The sequence below is a fragment of the Diabrotica virgifera genome, chromosome 4, assembly GCF_917563875.1.
Source record: "Diabrotica virgifera virgifera chromosome 4, PGI_DIABVI_V3a".
Lineage (NCBI taxonomy): Eukaryota > Metazoa > Arthropoda > Insecta > Coleoptera > Chrysomelidae > Diabrotica > Diabrotica virgifera.
Window position 1 is genome coordinate 161,014,268 of NC_065446.1, and position 27,674 is coordinate 161,041,941.

At 32.1% G+C, this 27,674-nt stretch overlaps 2 protein-coding genes across 2 annotated transcripts in view; one reads left to right on the top strand and one right to left on the bottom strand.

Annotated features, from left to right (window-relative positions):
• The window catches only part of LOC114332942 (uncharacterized), a 33,476-nt gene extending 18,660 nt beyond the window's left edge, over nucleotides 1–14,816 (top strand). The window contains exons 2-3 of the mRNA XM_028282744.2: nucleotides 11,717–11,893; nucleotides 14,496–14,816. Coding sequence (XP_028138545.1) covers nucleotides 11,717–11,893; nucleotides 14,496–14,755 — 437 coding nt within the window. The 3' untranslated portion in view covers nucleotides 14,756–14,816. The remainder of the gene's footprint in view (nucleotides 1–11,716; nucleotides 11,894–14,495) is intronic.
• Nucleotides 1–27,674, bottom strand: part of LOC114332941 (rabankyrin-5) — a 241,665-nt gene that overhangs the window by 212,345 nt on the left and 1,646 nt on the right. Inside the window, exon 3 of the mRNA XM_050648465.1 lies at nucleotides 23,792–23,975. Within this exon, the coding sequence (XP_050504422.1) occupies nucleotides 23,792–23,975 (184 nt within the window). The remainder of the gene's footprint in view (nucleotides 1–23,791; nucleotides 23,976–27,674) is intronic.

Below are 27,674 nucleotides of genomic sequence, written 5' to 3' on the forward strand. Positions count from 1 at the left end.
ACATGTGAGCAATAAATTACAAAAAAAGTTTTGACAGTTTTGTGGTTTGACAGAAGTTTGAATTTTTAAATGTCAAAGTTCTAAGAAATTGTAAAATAGGAATGTATTCCAGTGACGAAGAGTTGCAGTTTTTTATTTGTTTTGTGGTAGATAAAATATTGTATGAAACTGTGCGTGAAGTACTTTTTGCGCACTTAGGCGGTGTATAGCACTCGGCCCGCTCGTGTTGCAAACATCGCGTGCGTGCGCAAAACGCATACTTCACGAACTGTTTTATAAATAACTAAGTATTTCACTCCGGACAATTTTTTTTAGATTATTTTGGTCATTCGGAGCAAAAAAGGTCTCTTGTGATTTTTCTCTAAAATTGATAGTTTTCGAGTTATACGCGATTTTAAATTTGAAAAATGCGAAATGACCATTTCGATTAATTTCGATTTAATAACTCGATTAAAAACTATTATTATGAAAGTCAGAAAGTCACCTAATCAAAGTTTAAAGCCCCCCTACAAGATCCTAAAGAAATTTTTGTCATTATTTTATTACTAAGCTGTTATTTTTAATTATCAACAAAGCGCTAAAAGCGTATTGAGGCGAAGACCCTCCATTCCGACCGTCCAATGGTGCATCTCAGTCGCACTCACATTGACAGACGCCTCAATACGCTCCTAGCACTCATTGTTAATAATTAAAAATAACAGCTTAGTAATACAATAATGACAAATATTTCTTCAGCACCTTGTAGGGGGGGGGGGGGTGGTCGTTAAAATTTGGGGATTCATTTTTTTCGAATCCTGAGAAAACTAGTAAGTATTTTTGAAAAATTTAAACGCAGAATGAAAGATTACGTTATTGGCGTGGCCGAAAGTCCCTGAGAACTTCTATAGTGTTTATTTTAATAAGTTACAGGGGTGAAAAACTAAGAGAATATTTAGTGTGATATTTAATTTAAAATATCTCATTCAAAATAAACTGTTTATTTATTCTAAGGGACTTTCGGCCCTCGGTAATAATATAGTCTTTCATTCTGCGTTTAAATTTTTCAAAAATATTTATTGGTTTTTTCAGGATTCGAAAAAAATGAACACAATGTCCGTGGTAATATTTCCAAATCTATCTTTGTCATACAACGCATTCAGTCAAATAGAACAGTGGTTCCCAACCTTTTATGTCTGGCGACCCACCTTCATGTTTTTTCATGTTCGCGACCCATCCCTCACCCATGATAATGCGTAATTCTGTACTCTGTACGCCACTCAGCTACTCTAAGAGCCACGCCGCGACCCACTAGTGGGTCGCGACCCACCGGTTGGGAAACGCTGAAATAGAATATTGTCAGCATACTGTCAGTTAGACAGTGACAATCAGTGACAATTTTAAATATTTGACATGGCATCGGGAATATTTTGAGTTGCTGATTAAATAATAATGATATATAGTGTATTTGATAAATAATTGATTTAAGACGTGAACTTAATAAAAAGTTATTTATTGTGTATTATTTGTGGAAGATCCAAGCAGAGAATACATCAGGATAATATATTCTGTGATCCAAGTATTTTGTTGTTAAAGATGTTCAGAATTGTAAGCGTTCCATATTAACAATATATTGCTAAAAATCACTTTAACACTTTTCCTCCTTTCTCGATTGAGTATTAGTTTTTGTTGTACATATAAATTATTACAATCACTGAATACATAGTTAGTGAAAAAATTATCAGTAGTAATTGCACAAGAGCTCTGAAATTGAAATTATTGAATTTTTCCCGAGTGACACTTTGACAGTTTTAATTTCACGAGCCGAAGGCGAGTGAAATTATGTCAAAGTGTCACGAGAGCAAAAATTCTATATTAATTTCAGAGGTCGAGTCCAATTTGTTGCGATTATTTCATGAATAAAACTGTTCAAAACCAAAATTTTATTGTAATTTATTTATGTAAGTACCATTAAACACACAGTTTTTATAAATATTTGACGATTGAAAGTCATCACTTTTATAATTTTTAAAACATTAATTGTCACTAATGTCACTGAATGTATTTTTTCGTAGCAACGAAGGGCATCTGACGTAATATACTTAACGACGGGAGATTATCAAAAATTATCGATTTAATTCAGATTTCTGTAGCTTTCTATTGGTCAGAATCTCCTATGAATGAAATAATCACATTTATTAACTGAATTAATAATTTGCAATTATAAAAATAACAGTTATCCAAGAACATTCAAAAGCCATCTCTTTAAATTAATGATGACATTTTCAAGTAGAATGACATTCTAGTAATGTTTACATATCCATACTAGTGTGAATTTTACTACACGTAATTTGCCGTGTAAAGACAGAAAAAGTAGGGATACCCGTAAAATATTTGCGAATTATGTATCGATAGTCTTAAGCCTTAAAAATGGTCATTTTCGCATTTTTCAAATTTTAAATCGCGTATAAGTCGAGAACAATAAATTTTACAGAAAAATCACAAAAGACCTCTTTTGCTCCGAATGACCCAAATTAATGATGTAAAAAAATGTCCGAAGTGAATTTTTTTTGTGAATTTGTTTAAAAAAAGTTGTTTAAACAAGTTTTCGATTACGGTACCACCTGACACCCTGTGGATTCGTTATAAGGACCTCTTTTTGAGTAAGTTTGTGCAAAAAAATCGAGCTGGAATAATTTACCTAACGGGGGCGACGATACAGCCTGGACTATAAATATCACGATTTGAACATAATATACAGTAGGTAACATTTAATTTCTAGAATCGGTTGTTTGTGTGAATCAACTTTTACTAAATGGCATTGGGAAGAGTATACTTTAACTAATTGGAGTCTACTTTTACTAGTAAATAAAAATGGTTGAAATAGTTGAATAAAAATCTTAATTTTATATTTATAATCAACTTTTACTAAAACCAGCCGTTTGAGTCGACTCGAACTAGAAAAAGTCAACTCCAACTGGATAATCAACTTGAACTGTAACATATACACATCGACGTTCGTTTCAATTTATGTTTTGACTTAATTTGATTGAAAATGAATCGTACCGCATGGAAAAAATTATAGCGGACGGACTATACCTTACATGTCAAAGAAAAAAGGCGATATTGCGCCGATGTGTGCTTTTGTCCTGGGGGTGTCCAAAAATATACGTTCAAATCAAGTCCCAAAGTGGATAAACTGGCTAATTGTAAGCAGCTTTTGTTCTATATAGTCTTATCACTAAGTCAATACGTTTCGAGTTATTTGCGAGTGAAAAGTTTATTTTTAAACAAAAAAAAACACGTTTTTAGACGGGTTTTCGGAAATAACTCAAGAAGAAGTATTTTAGCGGAAAACATATTCTAAGCAAAAATATAGATTATAAAAAAGTGAAATAAATGGTGTATATTGTGAAGTCTGTAGACCCAGTACAAGCAGAGTTGTAGCTAATGAAATGTAGGTTCTTATTAGTCAAATTCCAAATCGAATATTTTAATGTGAAATAACCAAAACATCAAGCACTTTTCGGAGAAAACTTATTAACTTTTTTAAAGTGTTTTAAAAAAGCTTTATTTTGTTTTTTAAACAGTTTCTAACAACAAAAGTACGTAAGTTACGCTCAAAATTAATTTGGTAATTTTGTTTTGATATGAAAAATCGTAAAAATCACCCACTAATTAGCATCCTAAATGAAATGAATTGTTACCGCTTCACAAGTTACTTTATTTATGTATTTTTATATGATCTGTAAGTTTCATCGGTTCAAAGTGCTCATTTTTGAAAAAAATGTTTTTTCCCGTTACCTAAATGCCATAATTTCGGAGTTATTGCTACATTTATTTAAAAACAAAAATTTTAAACAAATTATAAAAATCAATTTAATGTCCGACTGGTATATTATTTGACCAATAATGACATGATTTCGAAGTCAGTTAAGTATGGTATAATGCCCTACCTACCTAGGGCCTTATTTTGAAAAATAACGCCCTAGGGCGTTATTTTTTAATTTTATTTTTTTAATAATTTTATTTTATTTTTTTAAATTTAAATTTAAATTTAAATAACTAGTTAAATACTGTGAAGTTGACAAATAACAACCTTAGTAAAACTATGGTTACCACAATTACGTTACGACTATTGCTGGTAAATTTACTTTTTGAAAACTAATTAATTCAAAATTCATTCAAATTTTTTGCATATAAAGAATAATTTAGTCGGACATTAAACGTTGAAGGCACCACGGGTATTATAGATAATAACGCTTTCGGTCAACGTATATCCGTCGGGCCAAAGGCCCTCGGTATATACACCATTATTATCCTTATAATACCCTTGGTACCTTAATAACTATTTTCGGCGCGGGTAGACATTATTTTAGGTTCTTTTGATCATTGGAAACAAAAAAGATCTTATGTAATTTTTCTCTAAAGTTAATCGTTTTCGAGTTATAAACAATTTAAACCTTATCATTTAAACAATTTAAACAATTAAACAATTTAAAAAAACGAAAAATGTTTCATACTTTCTTCTTCCATTCAAGAATCATATTTTACATGTTACATAGTTACCACCTTCATCCACTAGAATATCTCTTATTATGCTTTTTAGAGGTATAGGTTATAGTATAAGGGTCATATGATAGTCAAGTTACATATCACCTTCATTTCCTAGGAAACTCAAAATTTTAGAACATGTGACATACCCCTTCTTCCACTTAGGTTTTCAATTGTCTCAATGATATTCACTTCACGATCTCGGTTTAACGTGAATTAAAGCCAAATCATTTTTTATTTTTATGTGGGATGTTAACTGAAATAATGGCGAAGCATATTCAAGTTGATTATAGCAAAAATTTAAATTTTTTGATGTCGTCAAGGTCAATTTATATTCTTACTTCATTTGATTTATAGGCGAGGCAACGAAGCGTTACACCTAGGAATTTTGTGCAGTAAGATGAATCGTCATGCAACTTTTTGCATTCAATTCGGGAGAGTGTCAGGAAATTTTGTGAACTAAATTGATCTCCAGGAGATAAAAAATTTTGAGCATAAGAAAAATGCATTTTCAATGTGCATCTCGAAGAAATGGAAAATGAAAAATTTAGAACTCTGGAAATATTGACGGAAATGCGTTCAATTTTTATTCTCGGGGGTTTTGGGGATCGATGAACACGAATTTCATGTCGGCGATGGTCTCCAAGGTACCTGGTGCCCAGGGTGGAACTCGTTGCCTGGAGTTTTACTGTAATCATTCAAAATCAGTCAATATTCATTACTTGGGGATTTTGGGGGTCGCTGAGCACGAATTTCATGTCGGCGATGATCTCCAAGGTACCTGGTGCCCAGGGTGGAAATCTTCGCCTGGTGTTTTATGATATAATCATTCAAAACCAGTTAATAACCATTACTCGGCGGTTTTGGGTGTGGCTCAGCACGAATTTCATTACGGCGATGGTCTCCGATGTACCTGGTACCCAGGGTGGAACTCGTCGCCTGGAGTTTTATATTATAATCATTCAAAATCAGTCAATAAGCATTACTCGGATGTTTTAGGAGCCGCTGAGCACGAATTTCATGTCGGCGATGGCCTCCAAGGTATCTGGTGCCCAGAGTGGAACTCGTCGCCTGGTGTTTTATGTTATAATCCTTTAAAATCAGTCAATAACCATTACTCGGGGGGTGTTGATGGCCGCTAAGCACGAATTTCATGACGGCGATGGTCTCCAACGTACCTGGTTGCCTGGTTCAGTTTGCATTTTTTTTGAAAATACATATAACTGATTCAATAAAAGAGTAGGAAATGACTCTCAGACAAGCTGCAGCGGAAAATAGCATTTTAGGGAGTCAAGGTTACACGAGTTGCCAATGCAAAGGTGGTTGTAAAACTAATAAGTTTGCATGTCGTGTAAACAAGAAAATATATTACAAACTAAGAAAACATATTTTCTTTTCATCTGAACTTTAATTTGAAAAATATGTCAATTTAAAACCTAATACAATACAATTTTGTTTTGTTTTGACTGTGCTAATTCGCTACTTGAAGCATTTTGTAGAATTATTATGTTAAAAAAATTTACCGTTGCAGCTTTATATAACTTTTCCTTGATATTACGGTGTTTTAAAATGGATAATCGAATTTATGTTGTGTTCAAAAATATACTAGTTTTTTTTAGCATCATAAAACGAGCTTACTATATCAAACATTTGATACTCGATCGAAATTGCTGCAATCCAGATATTATACGGTTAATATCGATTGAATCATAAATAAGTATTTGAGATACAAACCAGAAATAATTTCAGTCATGGTCGACGACTATCTATTTCACTGTTAATTGAATAGAAGGTTTTATTTGTTTTAATAACTAGAATTAGAGTATAATTGCACAAATCACAATAAAGTGAAGCAAGTTTAGTTGCTACCTTTTATTAAACCATTAACTCCCAAGTCTTCTTTTAAATTTCAAAATTTTACTTAACCCTTAAGTACTAACATCTTAAATCAATGACGTAAACACTAACTAACCATCTGACAGACGGGTTTAACATTTTAGTGTTAATTTTTGTTTTTGTTAAATATTTTAATGCAAAAAAAATATCTCGATAACTTACTGAAAGTATTGATTATCTAAAAAACATAGTAATTAATCTAGTTTTTCTGTATTTATTAAAATAAAAAACATTATAACAAGAATGGAAGGATTGTTTGTGTACCTTTTTACGCCTGAAAAAAAGTGTTATAAAAATTAAACAAATTAAAGAATCTTAATAAAAATTTATAATCGAGTTAAACAAAGAGTAAGAAAAATGAAAATAAAAAGGTTTTTAAAAAATGTTAAAACAAAAAAAACTGACAGCTACTATAGTTAGTACAGTAAACAAATTTATTCTACTTCGATTGTGTCGTCTTCTACCTCATCAAACCATTTCAAAAAAGTTTCCTCAGGGTCTTTATTCCCTTATTTGATGTTTCTTTTGACGAACTGGGGCACATTATGTGTAATGACGAACTGGACACAAACACTAACTAACACCTCGTCTATTAGACGGAAATCACACTTTGAGCCTAAATATCTTTCGAATAACAACCTGCCGCAAATTGCCGAATTAAATACTACTAAAGAACAATCAACTTGAAAAGTCATAAACAGGTGACCTTCCCGGGAAAACGGGGCAGAAAGGGAAATATCCCACTTTCGACAAGCGCTGGCGTCTGAGAGATGGGGTGTTAGTACTTAAGGGTTAAGGCGCATTCTCACGGTTCGATTTTAGTTAATCAACTTTAGTGGATCAACTAAAATTGGTCAAGTTTTTGTTCACACATTTCAAACAAAATTGAAGCAATTAGTTTTAATAAAATGGCGCCAAGTGTAGTTATACGCAAAAGTATAAATATTATTAGTAGTTTACTGATTCAGCAACTAACGAACATTATGTTAAGACGGAATAAATAACGTAAAAAACGGCGTTTCTGGATACGAAATTGGATTAAAAGAAGGAATGAATGTTGTGTTTCAGAAACTCTGCTAAAAAAACTTGCAGTGCAGGATACAGAAGCATATAAACATCTGAACATAACACTCTTTGACCACTTTAAATTCATTTTGTTAATTTAAACAATAACAATTTACGCAGACAAGAGTGATTAAGTCGACCAACAAATGTTCATACGCTTCAAACACTATTCAACTCGTCTGAAAAATGTCAAGTTGAACGATAAAGTTTGACTGGACCAATCTTTTGTCGAATAGACAAAAGTTGAAGGATTAAAATGGAAACATATAATGTTTTCACAGCTATTATCATTCAATTTTAGTTGATCCACTAAAGTTGATCAACTAAAATCGAACCGTGAGAATGCGCCTTTATAGGCCTGGATCCCGCGTACCAAAAATTTTTTTATTAATAACAAGCTGAAAATTTGTTAATAGATTAACAGTGTCTAGTCGGACATACTTTGATGTATGGGAACACTGGAACAGGGAAAGTTGTAATTGTGGAACGTGATTTTAATTGTGAAATTTGTCATCCTGACAAGTTTATGATTGTGATAAACTAGCAAGTTGTTTTTAAGTTTATTCAATAGCAAACTTTATATAATATGAAAAAATGTTTGTCCGACAAGTATGTTGGGCATTTTAATAAGTACGACACGTAGAACATGTCAAATGACAGGAATTATGTTGGTGATAAATAACAGTCTGATTTTTTGCATGAGAGTTTAATGAAAGGGTAACAAATCAATTGGAACTTAATACTATGTTTTAATCCACTGAAATTGTCCGGATAAAGTCACTTACTGTGTTTACACACTCTCAAATCTTAGTTAATATACGAATTTTGATTAATTTCTCAGAATTATCCGATGCGCAAAAACACAGTAAATAAGATTCTGTATGTAATTCATTTTTTAAAAATTTGGCACTTACTGTGTTTTTCTATCATCAGACAGCCGAATTCATTAATCAACGAGAATAATCCGATAAATAATCTAGTTTACCATAGCCTAAAATATCTACGGAAATTTGCTCTTTAAATTAAACAAATTTTGAGGGTTGAAAAGCTTATTTTATGTGACAGTAGCATTAATATCAGTCTTAGATGTCATTTTCTGCATTGCTATGTATGGTCAATACTAGTCTATGGAACGGAGGCTTGGACGCTCAACATAACGCTGTTGAACAAGTTGAAGCCCTTGAACTCTGGCTTTACAAAAGGGCCTTGAAAATACCTTGGACCACTCACACCACCAACGAAAATGTCCTGAGGAGACTAGGTACAGATAGGGAGCTGATAAGATTATCAAAGTTAACTACTAGTCCAGGACGCATCTGTTTTGAGACGGACCTTGAGAGGTGACTCATATTTTTTTGCAGAAATTTCTTGGAATTAACTCCTATAATAATAATTGGGTTATCCTCCCACTCAAAAATGTCCGGAACATTGTTTAAATAATCAAAATGTCAAAAAATGAAGGAAAAATTCGATTATTTTCTTCGTTTTTTGATTATAACTTTTAAAGTATTCACTTTCGAGAAACGTTGTACGTATGTAAAAGTTGCGTAATTAAATTTCTTACAATACAGGATTGCTTACAAATTTTAAAAATTGTCACACTTATTGCAAAATAGCAATAATTGCGAAAAAACCATAAAAAACAAGTATTTGCATTTTACGTTTTTCAACCATTTATGCTACACTTAGGACCTTCATATTTTACCCAAAAAAACTATACGATATAGTAAAACAATACTGTAAATTTCATTAATATCGGTGCAATAGATTTTGCAAAATAAATTTTTGCAATCCAGCTTTCGCAAAAAAATTCATTTTTTCAAAATGTTGCAGGACTGAAAATAAAGCAGATAATAAGTTGAAATTTTTTTTACGTATAGAAGAATACCGTACCTTTCATTTGCAATTTTTAAAATTAAAATCCATTAACTACCACGGCATTAGGAATTTTTTGAAATAAACATTAATTTTTGGTGCTACGTGCAGGACAGCGGTGTTCGATTCACACAAGTTGATTTCCACCAAAATTTCTTCAAATCTTTATCTAATATATTATTTTTTACACTATATTTTGTTGTATTTTAATATTTTAATTTCACAATAATCAAACTAATTTGATAATCGTTTGTGAAATATTGTTTAAACAGTTGCATATGTTTAAAAATAATAAACTTTTATTCTCTAACTTAAAATATATGAACAAAAAAAGTTTTTGCCAAAAAAAGTGTTATATCAAAGGACAGAGCATGTGTTTTTATTTTGCAATAAACAAATTTATTTATTTATATCGAAATGTACTAAAAATTAAAATTTGTCAATCATTATCAAAGGTCACTGGAATGGCCAATCAGAGCAAACTATCCGCTGTCCTGCGCGTAGCACCAAAAAAAAATGCGTATTTAAAAAAATTCCTGACGCCGTAGTGGTTAACCGATTTTAATTTTGCAAATTGCAAATGAAAGGTACGGTATTCTTCTATAATATGTAAAAAAAATTAAACTTGCTGTCTGCTTTACATTTAGTCCTGCAAGATTTTGAAAAAATTATTTTTTTTTGCGAAAGCTGGATTGCAAAATTTATTTTTCAAAATCTATTCAACCGATCTTAATGAAATTCACAGTATTGTTTTCTTACATCATAAAGTTTTTCTTGGTAAAATATGAAGGTCCTAAGTGTAGGATAAATGGTTGAAAAACGTAAAATGCGAATACTTGTTTTTTTATCGTTTTTTTCGCAATTATTGCTATTTTGCAACAAGGGTGACAATTTTTAAAAATTTTAACGCATTCTATATGTAGGAAATTTAATTGCGCAAATGTTATGTCAGTACAACTTTTCTCAGAAATGAATACTTTCAAAGTTATAATCAAAAAACGAAGAAAAAATCGAATATTTCCTTCATTTTTTGACATTTTGATTATTTAAACAAAATAATGTTACGGACCTTTTTGAGTGGGAGGATAACTCAAATATTATTATATGAGTTATTTTCAAGCAATTTCTGCAAAAAAATATGAGTCCCCTCTCAACGTACAAATGTAGTAATATTTTTACAGATGCGCCCTGGTCTAACCAGGGACACACGGACACATGATGAGAAACGAAAAGTACCGCATCGCGCAACTGATCATCCAGAGAAAGATTGAAAGCAAAATAAAGAGAACGCTGGACACTCTAAATGGGTTAAAAAAAGGAACTTTATTTTTATCAAAAAAATCCTTCTCAGATATACAGTAGAGCGTCGATTATCCGAACGACGATCAACCGAACGACCGGTTATCCGAACTCCTGACTCCCGCGCTCCGCACTCGAGTACCCAGCAAGCGTTAGTAATTAACGCTTAAAATATCTTCAATTTTCTTCAATATTGTCTCCAAAAATATGTTGTTGCAATGACTGCATTTTTTTGTTTAATTGCTATTTGTCATTATCAAGATATAAATAAATATGTAGGTATATAAATATGGCTTTTATTCACTTGTGGATAAATATGTATGACTATATCAATATAGTTCGATTATCCGAACAAATCGGTTTTCCGAACACCCATGTCCCCCAATTAGTTCGGATAATCGACGCTCTACTGTAATACGTTAATACAAAAGTGTATAGAAGCGATGCAGTACAACAATTACGCTATTTTTGGGAGAACCGTTTTTTCGAATCATGGTTCAAAAATTGTATTCCTAGTAGGCAGGTAGTTTAAAAAAGCATCTTTAAAAGATCTTTTTTTACTTCGATGTTCGTATCGAACCTGGTGTTTCTTTTATCTGCATAATTTGACATATATTTATTGAAACTGGATAGGCAATTATCCATGTTTTGATGTTGAAAGTGTTCTTTCTGTATCATTTGAGTTGGTATGTGGTGTGGTGCAAGCTGATTTATGTGGATAATTTTTGTTTTCTAATTGTTCTGAAGCTGATTTCTTGTGACATGTTAAGTTAAATATTATTTTATATTGGGTTTACACAACAATCGATCGTAATGGTATAGCTCACTATTTTCTCTATTCTTGGAACCCACCTTTTTCCTATTTGTAAATCCTGAACTCCACATCCCAGAGCTGCAACTATCGAGAGCATTATTAAAGCGACAACAGGAAGTAGAGAGAAACCGTATCATTGAACCATTTTACCTTTCCCGCAGTATTGATAAATTAATTATTTTTCTTACCAATTAAATAGATTCCTTTTTATAATTAGTTTATTGTTCTTGTTTACAGATATTCCAAATGTGGAAAGTGCCGTAAGATGTTTTAAATGTTTACCTGCTCTACCTCAATACTACACAAACGAAACAATCAGACTGTGTAAGGACTTCGACTACTCCGACAAATTTATCGTAGACTGTCCATATTCAACGTATTGTGTGAAAAAAATTACCAGTGCCAAAATACCAAGTATGTAGTTTTTAATAAAATCATATGTTTGATTAAATCATATGCCGGAAAATAGTTTCACAGCTAATTTAATTCTCAATTTAATATTTACTTGTAATTCGTCAGAATATACATGGTGTTTCATTAATAATTGGAATTATTTTAACTGTAGATTCTTGGGCTCAAAATATTAAGATTCAACCCAAATCACTTAAATAAAATGTGACTCCTTACTGAGTTACAGGTTATTTTACTTATAAATGTAAAAACTATTTGTATCCCTTAATTTAAAACCATTTGCTATCTTGTCATACTTGACAGCAAGTGTAGCTACTGTACAGTCTACTAAATTATGTTAAGAACGTTTCTGGCTTCTACCAGAGGCGTACGACGGGGGAAAGTGAATGGTTGATCATTGCTAAATTCTACGCCACTGGAATTGCTATTTAGTGCAATTTTTGGATTCTTCAATACTTTCTATGAAAATAATATACTCTTCATTCGTAACGATAAATTCATTAGTTTTCGAGATATTTGAAGTAAAAAATGAAACGGCACAGTTATTTTGATAATGTATTATGCCCCTTCGTTTTTAACTTCAAATATATCTAAAACTAATGATTTTATTGTTAAGAGTGAAGAGTACATTATTTACATAGGAATTATTAGAGAATCTAAAAAGTATGCTAAAATAGCAGTTCCGTCAGTGGCTTACAATTTGGGAAGGGTCAACCATTCACTTTCCCGTGGAACGCCTCTGGTAGTAGCCAGAAATGATTACAGTGGAACCTCAATTATCCGTCAGGGCACCGGACCAAGGGTATGACGGATAATCGAAAAGACGGTTAACAGAACATTAAAAAAATTGAAAATTGATAGTACAACTGTCAAATTTTATTTACATATATGTTTTGTTTTACAAGATAAGAGGAATTTTTGTTCATACAAACGAATCAATTTGGTTTAAAATATTCTGAAATCTTTGTTTGTTTTACTGATGCTTCACATTTTTTTTTAACCCCCATAAGATCGTGCAATCTACGCTTCTTCTTGTCAATAATACCACTCGATGAATTGTTGCATGTGCCACATGGCTTCTGTCAGTTCCGAGTCTGTGTCAGCTTCTGATCTGTTTCGTCCGCCTCTTTTGCCATTTCAATGACTTCATCATCTGGCAGCAATCGATAACCGTTTGCGTCCTTATCACAAATTAACGATTCGTTTATGTCATCTTTGGTCAACAAAAACAAAACAGTTGATTTAGCCATAACTTTATTTGTTACCGCACTGTACATTTCAGCGAATTTCGTTTGGCTTATCGCAATGCTGAAACAAAATGAATTGATGACCCAATTTTTGCTTATGTAGTCAATACAACTTGCGTATGGACCCTGACGGTTAACAGAGGTGACGGTTAATGGAGAGACGAATAATCCAGGTTCCACTGTATTTAACATAATCGTTTAACATAATAGTTTACACGTAGGGTGTACAGTGTACAGTACCTATACTTTCTGTCACGTATGACACGGATATATCAAATCTGTGGTACTAAGGCAAGACCCGATATGTCAAAAATTATCGATTTTTCGTTTTTCGAAACCCTACATGGCTAAACGCATCCATGTAACCAGTAGATGATAAAATTAGTTTCCGATATGTCCACTATTACAACAACACTGCGAACTTTTAAACTAATCTGGTGCAAAATCACGTTTTTTGACACATCGGGTTTTGCCTTAGCTAACACCGCAGAAATAGTTTTAAAGCATTATTATTTTTTAATAATATATTCTTTATTTAAACCTTTAAGAAATATTTGTACCTGGTACTTTAAAACCATTAGATATATCCTGATCCTGCTTAGCAGAAAGTGTAGGTACGGTACACCCTATTAAATTATGTTAAATAATCATTTCTGGCTACTACCAGAGGCGTACGACACGACGACACGGGATAATGAATGGTTGACTCATCCCAAATTCTACGCCACCGACAGAACTGCTATTTTGGCATAATTTTTAGATTCTCCAATACTTTCTATGTAAGTAATATACTCTTCATTCGTATCGATAAACTCATTAGTTTCAGAGATTTTTGAAGTTAAAAACGAAGGGGCTCACATTTATCAAAATAACTGTCCGTTTTATTAACTTCGTTACGAATGAAGGGAATATTATTTACATACAAAGTATTGGAGAAACGAAAAATTGCACTAAAATAGCAATTCCGCCAGTGGCGTAGAATTTGGGAAGGGTCAACCAATGACTTTCCCCCGTCCTATACATCTGGTAGTAGCCAGAAACACTTGTTTAACATAATTTAGTAGGGTAAACAGTACCTACACTTGCTACCAAGTATGACAAGGATATGTCAAACGGTTCTAAAGTACTGGGTACAAATAGTTTTTTAATTTTTAAATAAACCACCCTGTAACTCAATAAGGAGCCACATTTTATTTAAGTTATTTTGGGTTAAATCTCAATATTTTGAGCCCAAGAATATATAGTTAAAATATTTTCAATTATTAATGAAACACCCTGTAAACTACCTACAATAAAAATTGAATCAAAACTTGTCTAATGAATAGGTACTCTAATTTTTATTGTCTATTATGTTTCAGCGGCTATCAATGGAACTGAAAGAAACTGCGCTAATCAAAAACATGTAATTCAAAATTACCACCACGGACAATGGCATCAAGAAGTATCAGTGGAAGAACCATATACTCCTGGATGTCATAAAATCAACGACAAAGGTGCTCGGACGTCTTCAATGGAGTATTGTTATTGTAATTCAGATTTATGCAACTCTGCCAGCAGTTACAATGTACAACTCGGAGTTGGATTTGTGATAGCTCTTATTATCTTTCTTTTACCATGATAACTATTTCTTTATATAAATGTACAGAAAATAATATTTTCAAAAAATAGTACCAAAATTATTTTTTATCTATTTCTTCCTTGCTTCCCTTTTCCGTTAACGACTTAATACCAGAAAAATTATAAGAGATAGGAAGAAATTACAACAGCACAACAACATTTAAACCCACACCACACAGGAGGGATCAAAGAACTACATTTATAAAATACTTTTCAATGCAACCATTTTTCTCTGGGAGAAACTTCAAGACCAGTGTCAGGATAAACAAACAGAAATTTTGACCGATCCTAAATATGCAAACATGGCTGGGAATAATGAGCACAGAGTCACAGAGTGGTGCAATGGAAATATGTGAATCAATTGATTAATAGTTGTTGAGATATCACAACATAACCATAGGACGCACCTAAAGAACGTCCTAATAAAGAGAGAGTGCTATTACCATAGAATGCTGGCTGCACACAAAATCTGAGGCTATTTACCTGTAATAAAAGTGGGAGAGATTTAAAACACTACGATTCGACAGGAGCTTTTACAAATACGATTTATTGGAAGTAGAGACATACAAATAGAGTACAAACAAACCTAGAAGATAGAGAACAAGACATACATAAACAAAATGGATGCAACACTTTATCGGCAAATTGGAGGGTATACAAACAAGTGTCATCGTCCACCTGTATGCCCATTCCTTTGCATTTCGCTTTCGACTGGTGGAGAGCTTTACCAATATAGATTTTAAAAAGTGTCGGTGATATGCAGCACCCCTGTCGTAGGCCTTTATTGACTCTGAATGGTTTCGATATTCTGTTGCCTAATTTTATCTGGGCTTCCATGTTGTTGTATATATTCTGAACAGCCTTTATGAGTGTATGATTGATTGAAGTTTCCTGGAGTACCTGCCATAATTTCGAGATAGGTATGCTATCATATGCTTTTTCTAAATCTATGAATGTAAGGTGTGTTGATCTATTCCGTGCTAGTTTCTTCTCTATAATTTGTTTCAAGCAGAACACGTTGTCTGTGCAAGATCTACCAGCTCGAAACCAGATCCTACTTACCGTACTCGTTACTGATAGCCCTCGGTAGTTATTGCAGTCTAATTTCTTACCTTTTTTATATATCGAGGTTATGAAAGCTGTTTTCCAGTCCTCTGGGATGCTTTCTCCATTGACGTACTTTGTGAATATGTATGCAAGAGATCTAAACAATTTCTGCGTTCCGTTTTTTATCAATTCTGCTGATATTCCGCCGGGGCCGGGGGATTTTCCATTTTTAAGCTGTTTTACTGCTTTAGTCACTACTGCTACATCAATTATTAGTACTTGTTCGCCTTCTATATTTATTTCATTTTGTGCTTGATCTTTGTATTCTGTTCTTTCTTCGGTAAGTAGATTCTTATAATAATCTATCCATTTTTTTGTTGGTATTAGCTGTATTGGGTTGTAGGATTTTTTATCGAGTTTTACATTGTTAATGAATTTCCATGCTTCACTGCATTGTCTACCTCCGATATAAGTATCTATTCCTTTGCACTTTTTATCCCATGTTTCTCTTTTTCCTTGCATGATCTTTCGCCTCGGTTTTTTTTCTTTGTATTTTCTCAGATCTTCATCTTATTTTGTGTTTAGCCATTTTAGATGTAGCTCCTTCTTCTCTCTAACCAGTTCTTCAATTTCAGAGTTCCACCAATATTTATTGCTTCTGGTTATTTGTCTAATTCCCAAGGCTTCTTTAGCAGCTTTTCTTATACTGAGCAGTACTTTTTCGTATGCCCCCTTCCGGTGAGACCCTCTGTTTCTTGAAGATATTTATCTAGCCTTTGTTGATAAAGATATTTTGTACTATCATGTCGTAGGCTTTCTACATTATACTTTTCCTCTGTGGTATCTGTTGTGTTTTATTCCTGTATTTGTGTTCATCTTTGCTTGATCGATTGTACTGGGAAAAAGATTTTAGTTTTAAGTGCAGGTGGTGGTACGATATGTTACATATTCCTCTATATACCCTGACATCCTCAATATCTAATACGGTTTTCTGTTTGGTTACACATAATCTATTATTGATATTAAATTTCTAGTAGGTTGTGTCCATGTGTATTTTTGTATTTCTTTGTGTTTAAAGTAACTATTATTGATTGCTAGCTCATGTTGTTCGCATATATTTATTAACCTGCCTCCATTTTCATTGACTATGTTTTCTCCAAATGGTCCTAAGTACTACTTTATTATTTGACTTTTTACCGGTTCTAGCATTTAGATCTCCTAATATTATTATTTCGCTGTTGTCTCCTACTTTTATTATTGTTTCATTTAAATCTTCGCAGAACTGATCTTTTCCCGCTATTTTGATAGACCATACACTCCTATAATCGTTATTTTTTGTTGTAAGGTGTTCATATTAACTCTCAGTATGTATTCGTTTACTGCTTCCCAGTCTGTGATTTTATTTCTTAATTTTTTATGTACTCCCCTTTGTGCACGTTGATCTTTTGGCACACCGCTGTAGATAGTAGATATATAGGTAGTCGCCAATTGTTTCCACTCCCCTTCCTTTCTTTTTCGTATCTGTTAGAGCTGTTATTGTGATTTGGTGTTCATTTAGATCGCGAATGATTTCTGTCAGTTTGTCACTACATCCTTGTCTCTTAAGAGTTACAAAATTCATTATCCTTTTTCTATGTCGTGGTAGTTTCCTATTTTTTCCATCTGTATTTCCGAAGCGACCCTTGGGCTTTTTTGGACCAGAGTCCAGAGGTCCAGCTGGAGGATCAGAATTTTCTGTCTGGGTTTATTCCCATAGTCGAGCAGTTACAGTTTTCAGGCGCCGGAGACTCGCCTTTCACCCCCTCTCGTCTGCTACATAACGCACACCCATTATGCGCCATGTACCCAATGGTTATGCGACACATTTGTGTCTTCGAGGACGTGAGGGTAGGTTTTTTGACCTGTAATTCTTTTATCTAATATTAAATATAATAATATATGGGATGGGAGAACTTCAAAGGGGAATTGATTGAAAAACATTAAGTAACATTTTCCAATCAGATGACCAGTCTGGGCCGTGGATGGGTTTAACCTAGCTAAGCTTGGTTTGCCATAAACGTAGCACGAGAATTTTTGAAGAGGCAGTGATACAATCAGATAAATTCATTGGCCGCAAAGTAGATTTTGAAACACTTAGGACCTTTCTATGGGTGATTGACTGGCCTGTATCAAAGTGTGGTGGTGAAAATGAGAACATACCTGATAGTTGATTCGACTTGATTCTGAGGACTTTCGGAGGAGTGTCACCTAAATTAAGAGTTGAGTGGGTAGAGGAGTTAAGACCGTGTCTTTTCAAGAACACTTCATTGTTGGAAGAACTTTTGTAGAAATTAAAACCGTGCTTATCTAACACGACTTTAGGTTGAGACAGCGAAAGTGCTAGAGGAAAATCATCTGTATTATTGGCCGCAATGTGTTTGAGAACCCTAGTGGAGAGAAATGGTGAGCACTTTTCTAATTGGAGAAAACACGCCTTATATGCCGGTAAAGAGCCTGATGAACTAAGAGAAGAAGAATTCTGAGGGTCAGAATTGGAGCTATCATTATGGGATCTTGATGCTTGTGAGTGGGAAGAAGCTTCTGAACTATGAGTACATAAACGTATGGTATGTAGTATCGAAACCGTGATGGTTTCGAGAGAGAAAGAGCAGAGCTATGAGCAGCAACATTCTGATGCGTCCCGCACCCCGCACAGTCGTTAACGTTTGCCATAATATTTTAAAACTTATAATTTCTCAAGTGTGTTTTCGAGAGAATTATGTTACAATTTTATGTTTCTTTTGTTTGAAATAGTAATGTCAGCTTGTAATACAATCCGCAAGAATTTACTATTAGGACCGTGCAAGTTCGGAAAAGCGACACCTGGTTTCATAGCTCTGCAACATTTTTAGCACTTTTAATTATATTGGCCAATTATATTAGTCCTGGTTGCTGGATAATTGTCAAGACCCTAGCCAAAAAAAAAATAAGAAGAAAAAGTAAGATTAAGGTTATGTTATTAAAAGATAAACAATTGTATGTAATAAATAATATTAATTATTAAAATATAGTACTGCACGCAAAATACAATTAATTCAATTTACTTTTATATAACAATTGTATATCATATCAACATTGTGGAGCAACATATAATTTTTCTTCTTCAATGAGAGTAGGTATTAAATACATATACGTCAATTTGACAATATAAATTATTTAAGAAAGTTGCAAGATTTCTCCGCTGTTCGCGCAAGATCGTTTCTCGTATCGCCTCCAAGTACTTGCACACAGCGAATAAGTCAGTGCGACTTCTTGTGTATGAGGATTGATAACACTAGGAAGCTTTTGTAGGTAACTATATCAATTGAATCTACCACTACGCATGTAAAAATTATTTGATTGAAATAGTAATATCAGCTTGTAATACAATCCACAAGAATTTACTATAAGTCGGTGCAACTTCTTGCATAGGAAGATTGATAAGCTGTAATATTACTGTTGACGGAACATTTTGATGAAAAAGTTAGTGAAGAAGAAGACGCCTACAAATGATATATTACAAAATGATCATCATCATCAGTGGCGTTACAGCTCTTTATGAGCCAAAGCCTTCTTCAGAACAATCCTCCATTCGCCCCTGTCTCTGGCAACTCTTCTCCATGCTCTAATTCTAATAGATTTTAAATCAGATTCTATGTTGTCTTGGTACCTAAGTCTCGGTCTTCCTCTTGCTCGTTGTCCTATCGGCCCTCTTCGGTCAAAAACTTTTCTGACTATGGCATCTTCCTCTCGCCTGATTACATGACCTATCCATCTAAGGCGTGCTACCTTAATGAATTGTACAACGTCAGGTTCTCCAAAATTGCTATACAACTCAAAGTTGTAACGCCTGCGCCACAAACCTTGTTCTTTTATGCCACCATATATTCGTCTTAAAATTTTTCGCTCAAAACGTTTGAGCAGTTCTTGGTCATTCTGAGTAAGTGACCAAGTTTCTGAGCCATATGTTAGTACTGGTCTTATTAGTGTTTTGTAGACAGTCAATTTAATTTTTCTAGGTACTTTTGAGGCCATCTGTCTTCTTAAGCCATAGTAGCACTTATTGGCGAGCACTATTCTTCTTTTAATTTCTTCACTGACATTGTCATCTTTAGTACGCAGCGAGCCTAAGTATATGAAGGTGTCGACACCTTCTAGTTCTAGGTCGTCAATTATTATTCTTGTAGGTGTCGGGTTGCTTGACCTAGTGCAACACATATATTTGGTCTTTTGAACATTTATATTTAGCCCCATTCTCTGTGTAGATGCTCTTAACGCCCGAAATGCTTCAGTCAGAGATTCTTTAGATCTACCTATGATGTCTATGTCATCTGCGTATCCGACAATTTGTACTGATTTGTTAAAGATAGTACCATTCGTATTAATTTGGGACTCTCGAATTATTTTTTCTAATACCAGGTTAAATAAGAGACACGATAGTCCATCACCCTGTCTTGATGAAATGATACTTCATTATAATAAAACAAATTGAGCTTTTGCCGCTTTGGACAAAATAGCACAACAATTCTCAACACAGCACCAAACACGCAGATGGCCCATGGTAATGTTTTATTCCCAATTAGATTTCAGCCATAAACACTTTCACAATTTTAAAAACAAAAAAATCCAAATACAATGGGAATTATTTGGATGCAACACAAAGTTTTTTGTTAGACTTAGGACGGGAATTATTGAAAGAAAATGTTATCTACAGATATCAAAATACAAATAATATGCAGTCTCAGTTACGTCAAATGATGATAATTGCATATCCTTAATTTGACGTTTCTGATGTTCCACCTGGAGCTAACAGAGCTTCGGAACAAGGTCAACAAGGTAGGCGTTACTTATGTGAGCGAAACAACGATCGAAAAAAGTTTCGGCATTACTGTATTGTCTGTAAAAAATTTCATGTGTTTGTCTTGCAACAATAATTAATTTTTCTTATGAAGAAATCAGTACTTTGTTTGTAAAATTATGTTTCATAGTATAATAAAATAGTTAATTTTAAAAGATAAAATAGATTAAAATCTTTCGAATTAATTTCTTAGATGTTCACATATTAAAAAAAATGGATAAACCGTTGGGGTGCAAATGCACCCTGCACCATTGTTCACGTAAGAATCTGGGCACCGCGTTATGAGGGTTAAATACAGAGGCATTTTGGCTTACACAGCATATTACATGTGACATGTGGCCAGATATGGTCACATACACTGTGCTAAAGTATGAGTGTGTCCATATTTAGTATACTCTGGGCTAATTAGCAAAATTCATGGAAAAGTTATTTACCAGCAATTTTTATTTTTTAACGAATTATAAGATCCTCCATATTAATAATATAGGTATGCAAAGTCCGCAGATAGTGTGCTACTTTTTTTATAAACAAAATGGCGCCGACAAATCGTATTTTTTTCAATTATTGCTCTATAACTCCAAAGATTTTAACTTTACAACAAAAACACCCAAATAAAAATTCACCGCAATTAAATTCTGCATAGAGATATGTTTTTCACGATTTGCTTCGACGAAAATTTTCCTCGGAAAATGCGGGTTTTCCTAACAAAAACTCTAATATTCAAATCAAGTTTTAGGTAAGTAATTATTAATCAATAATTAAATAACTTAGTGACATCAAAGCTTTCTTGGTATAGATTGTAATTCCAGAAGCCGGTGAAAATTAAACGAATATTTTAGCAACAATTCAATTGTTAATTAACAATTTATGATCGCAATAAAAACCAAAATAATCATGATACATTGATCAAACTTATAAAGATTATAAAGATGAGATGCTTATTTAATATTTTATACAAAATAAAATTTTTTCTTTTTTTTGCATAATCTTTAAATTTTGAAAAAAAAAATAGTTATAATACGCTGGTCTAATTAGTAAAGTACAAAGAAAGGTTTTTACCAGCAATTTTATTGCTGGAATCGAATTATAAGATCCTATATATTATTAATATAGGTATGCAAAGTCCGCAGATAGTGTGCTACTTTTTTATAAACAAAATGGCGCCGACAAATCGTATTTTTTTCAATTATTGCTCTATAACTCCGAAGATTTTAATTTTACACCAAAAACACTCAAATAAAAATTCACCCCAATTTAATTCTACATAGAGGCATATTTTTCCCGATTTGCTCCGACGAAAATTTTCCTCGAAAAATGTGGGTTTTCCCAACAAAATCTCGAATTTTCAAATAATTTTTTTGGGCCAGTAATTATTTATTAATAATTATATAGCTTAGTGAAATAAAAGCTTTCTTGGTATAGATTATAAATTCAGAAGCCGGTGAAAATGAAACGAATATTTTAGCAACAATTCAATTGTTAATTAACAATTTACAGTCGCAACAACAACCAAAATAATCATGAGACATTGATCAAACTTAGAAAGATTATAAAGGTGTGATGCCTATTTAATATTTTGTCGACAAAATATAAATTTTTCATTTTTTTGCATAATCTTTAAATGTTAAAAAAAATTGTTATAAACAAATTAACATCTCTCGAAAATTGTTTATTATATTATAATTTTAAAAAAATACTTAAAATGCGTATTTCATAGGTCTTGAAAATGAATGCTTTAAAAAATTTTCCAACCATTTGCAAAAAAGTTATGAAACAGCAAAATAAATATACGATATCTCCGTTGTTAATAATTTGTTTTAATTGTTTCAAAGCTTAAAAGTGAGTCTATGGTACAATCTAATTACTCACAAAGAATGTCAAAAATTAGTGCAATGGTTATATTTTAATCAAAGATTAAAAATACTTTTTTTTTGTAATTTTTAGCGCAAAAGTAGGCCTGATACAGAGTCGGAGCTAAAATGTTCACTCGAAGCGACTGACACGCAGCAGACATTATTTATTAAAAGTGTACGTCGCGCGGCCGGTCGTCGCTCCGAGTGAAAAATTTAGCTACAGTACTGTATTATTCTACTTTTGCGCGTGTAAATTACAAAAAAATATATTTATAATCTTTAATTAAAATATAACCATTAAACTTATAATCGATATTTTTTTGTAAATAATTAGCTTGTACTTTAAACTCACTTCTACGCTTTGAAAGAATTAAAAAAATTATAAACACCGTAGTAATCGTATGTTTACTTTGCTGTTTCATAACTTTTTTGCAAATGGTTGCAAAAAAGTTTTAAAGCATTCATTTTCAAGATATTTGAAATGCGCATTTTAGCTATTTTTTAAAATTATAATATAATAAAAACTTTCTGAGAAACGTTAATTTGCTTATAACTATTTTTTTAAAACATTTAAAGAGTATGCAAAAAAATTAAAAATTTATATTTTGTCGAGAAAATGTTAAATAGGCATCTATCTTTATAAGATTTCAAAGTTTGATCAGTGTATCATAATTATTTTGGTTATTATTGCGACCGTAAATTATTAATTAACAATTGAATTGTTGCTAAAATATTCGTTCAATTTTCACCAGCTTCTGGAACTGTAATCTAAACCAAGAAGGCTTTTAAGTCACCAAATTATTTAATTATTGGTAGATAATTACTTATCTAAAACTTTATTTGAAAATAAAAAATTTTGTTGGGAAAACCCGCATTTTCCAAAGAAAATTTTCGTCGGAGCAGATTGGGAAAAACACGTCTCTATGCAGAATTTAAACACGGTGAATTTTTATTTGGGTGTTTTTGTTGTAAAAATCTTCGGAGTTATAGAGCAATAATTGAAAAAAACACGATTTTCGTGCGCCATTTTGTTTATAAAAAAAGTAGCACACTATCTGAGGACTTTGCATACCTATATTATTAATATATAGGATCTTATAATTCGATTCCAGCAATAAAATTGCTGGTAAATAACTTTTCCCAAAAATGGCCTATTCTCCGATAATCAGCCCAGACTAGTATGCATGGTTGTTAAAATGATAAATTAGAAAACAGTTCTGGTAGTTCTTAAATTAGAAATAGTTGTCAAAAATTTACTTACATTTGAAGAATTATCTACTAAACATAAGAAAACCACATCCTCCCTTTGAAGTCGGACAGCAGAATGAAGAGGTAAAGTTGTCTTGTCTTTTAACATCTTGTACATTAGAGGTCCAGACATGTGCTCAAAGTCAGAAGAATCTAGATCATCCCAATGGATAGAAATGAATTCAGAGCAGTATTCTCTAAAAAAGAGTAAATATTAGTATTTAAAATACAAAGTGAGTTTTGAGTAAAACACCTCAATGATCTTTGAGACGGCTTGCACAATCTTTATAGAATTTGACGGGTAAGGGTCTTCTAATGCGGCCGATATTATAGTGGTATTTACATTGTTGTCAGATCTTTGCTTCTTCTGGAATCTAATGACCTTTCTTGTTTCTAATGGAACACCTGTATATTTCTTGGGTTTGTGAAGTCTTTAAGAAATACTGATTATTTTTCATGTAATATTCCCTATACCTAAATGTCGTAATTTCGGAGTTATTGCTATATTTAAGTATATTAAAAATAATTTTAAAACAAAAAGTTATAAAAATCAATTTTTGCAGCCCTGGCTGACTTTATTTTAGGTTCTTTGGATCATTAGGAATTTTTTAATTTTTAATAATTGGGGAAAAAGGTCTTTTGTAATTTTTCTCTAAGCTGATCGTTTTCAAGTACCTAAACATTTTAAAACTGAAAAAAAAAAAGAAAAATGACGATTTTGAACGCTTAAAACACAAGTAAAAAAATATTATTTTTGAAATTATTAAGTGTCTAAATTCAAGTTCAAACCTTATTTTCAAGGTTGGCAAAAACCAAGGTTTTTTTCAAAAAACCAAAAAAACCAGGTTTATTTGATACAAAGTATTAAAAGTCTAAATACCTACCTACTTTAAAAATTAATAAATTATTTTATAACATATGTAATAGTAACAAACAATGAAAAAATTATTAAGACAACTTTTATTTTTATTTACACACACAAAAAATTAATATAACAAAAAACATCTTTAACGTAAATAATATTCAAATAACTAAATTCGAAAATAAAAAAATAGGATTTATTTATCGTTAGTTTCTTCATTTGCAACATATGTATTAAAAACTTTAAATAAAAACACCAGTTTTGTTTTTTTCTTAAAAAAGCCAGTTGGTTTAAACCAGTTTGGTTTTTTCCTTAAAAAAACCAGTTGGTTTAAACCAAGGTTTCAAGCATGTTGGTTTAAACCTGCCAACCCTGCTTATTTTATCAGTTTCCAATATGTAATGTGGGCTTATTTCATTTTGAAATATTGTTTTTTAGTTGTTAATGCAGCCCCAATCATCCGTCCTCTAATAAGCACTTTATTAACAATTAAAAAACAACAAAACAAATTAAAAAACAAAATAACACAACAAAACATGCGGACAATTCTTATGGGGAGCTGATTGAAGAAGGTTTGAATTTGAATTTAGCCACTTCGTAATTTCAAAAAAATATTTTTTACTTGTGATTTTTAGGCCTTAAAATCAATATTTTTTTGTATTTTTCATGTTTTAAATTGTTTATTTATAACTAGAAAACGATCCACTTTGGAGAAAAATTTCAAAAGACCTTTTTTGTTCCCAATGATCCAAAGAACCTAAAAGAATGTCTGCCCGGCAGTGACGGTTTAAGGCACCATGGGGCCCTAGGCGGCCATAAGAAGTAGGCCCCTTTATAGCGACCATTTAGTTAAAACAAATTTACAGATATTTATGTTGTTTTGGGAAGTAGTTACTACAAAAATAGATTACGACAATATAAAGAAGATGATTTTTCATTTTTTACTTGCTATTACTTTTGCTAAAGATTTAAGTAAAATAACTGCATCTGATAAATTTATAGTTGAATCTTCTAATGTTTATTAGCAGCACTAAAACGTTTTAAAACTTTAGACCACATAATGGTTAAAAAAGATATTTGATACTTATTCATTTTCCTAAATAAAATTTGTACTGCTGTAGCAGCATCAAATTCAGCTTCCATTTTCCCACGGTTTTTGCTCCGAATCGAAGAACCGCTTGGTTTGACATAAAATTTGGCATACACATAGGTAACATGCCAAAGAAGAAAAGTGATTTTGTGCCGATGTGTGCTTTTGCCATGGGGGTGAGTTTCACCCCTTCTCGGGGGTGAAAAATATACGTTCAAAATAAGTCCGGAAATGAATAAACTGATTCATTCTAAGTAAATTTTGTTCTATATAGTTTTTTCACTAAGTTAATACTTTTCGAGTTATTTGCGAGTGAATATGTTCATTTTTTAACAAAAAAAAACATGTTTTTAGACGGTTTTTCGCAAATAACTCAAAAATGACGTATTTATCGAAAAAATATTTTTAGCAAAAATATAGCACATACAAAACTACAAAAGTAAAAAAAAATGGTGCATTTAAAACTACAAAAGTAAAAAAAATGGTGCATTTATGAAGTATGTAGACCCAGTATAAGCAGTGCTGGAGCTTATGAAAAGTAGATTCTTATTCGTCAAATTGCAAATCGAATATTTCAATGTGAAATAACCAAAAAATGAAGCCCTCTTCGATGATAAATCATCAAAACTTTTTTAAAGTGTTAAAAAAGCTTTATTTTTGTTTTTTTCCTAGTATCAAAATTAAGCAAGTTAAGCTCCAAATAATGTTGTGTCTCTTTTTTTGGCAAAAAAAATCTTGACAATCACCCCCTAGTGTGCATCCCACTTGAAAATAGTTATTACCGCTTTATAATTTACTTTACTTATTTACCAAAAGATCGGGATTTAAAGTAAAACAATTTTTTTGAAATTTTGAAAAAAAAAAAGGTCTTTTTTTCAAAATAACTTAAAAATTATTAGTGGTACCAAAAGTCTTAGAGTAAAAATATAGGTTTTCCTTTTTTGAATATTTTAGATTTGTGTTTTTTTGTAAGATAAAAATTGGTTAAAATATGGCTGTTAAAATTTGCATTCGTGATTAGTGACTTGTTTAAGTCCTTTCTACTGCAGCCCTTTCATAAATAAGCACTTTATATTGATAAAACTTACAGAGCATATAAACAATACAAAATTAAAGTAACTTGTGAAGCGGTAACGATTCATTTCATTTGAGATGCTAATTAGAGGGTGATTTTCACCAGTTTTTTTACCCAAAAAAGGGATCAACTTTATTTTGAGCATATATTGCTTACTTTGGATGCTAGAACCTTTTTTAAAAAACAAAAATAAAGCTTTTCTTAAACACTTTAAAAAAGTTATGATGAGTTTTTCCTGAAAAGTGCTTAATTTTTTGATTATTTCAAGTTGAAATATTCGATTTGGAATTTGACAACTAAGAACCTACTTTTCATTAGCTACACCTCTGCCTCTTGGGTCTACAGACTTCACACATACACCATTTTCTCACCTTTTATAAACTATATTTTTGCTAAGAATATTTTTTCTAAAAGAGTATTTTTTTTTTTGAAAAATGAACATATCTCGACCTCGGAGGTAAACTACACTATGTCGACATGGTGTTTTCTTGAATAAGTTTCTTTAATCCACTTATTTTATTAGTTGGATTATACAAATGGGTTATATATTATTATTAAAATAGAGTCATATTGTCTTTCAACTCATTATGGGATATATCAGATTTTTATTAACATCCTAAGTGCTCTAAACTTTTTTGCAAACACACGCTAAACACAGTTGTTCGAAATGACATAGTGCAGTTTATCTCCGAGGTCCAGATATTAACTTGAAAGTATCTCGAAAAGTATTGACTTGGTGAAGAAACTCTATAGAACAAAAGTTGCTTAGAATTAATCAGTTTATCCACTTCGGTAAGTACTTTGACCATATATTTTTTCAAGCCTGAGAAGGGGTGGACTCAACCTAAGAGCAAAAGCACACATCGGCA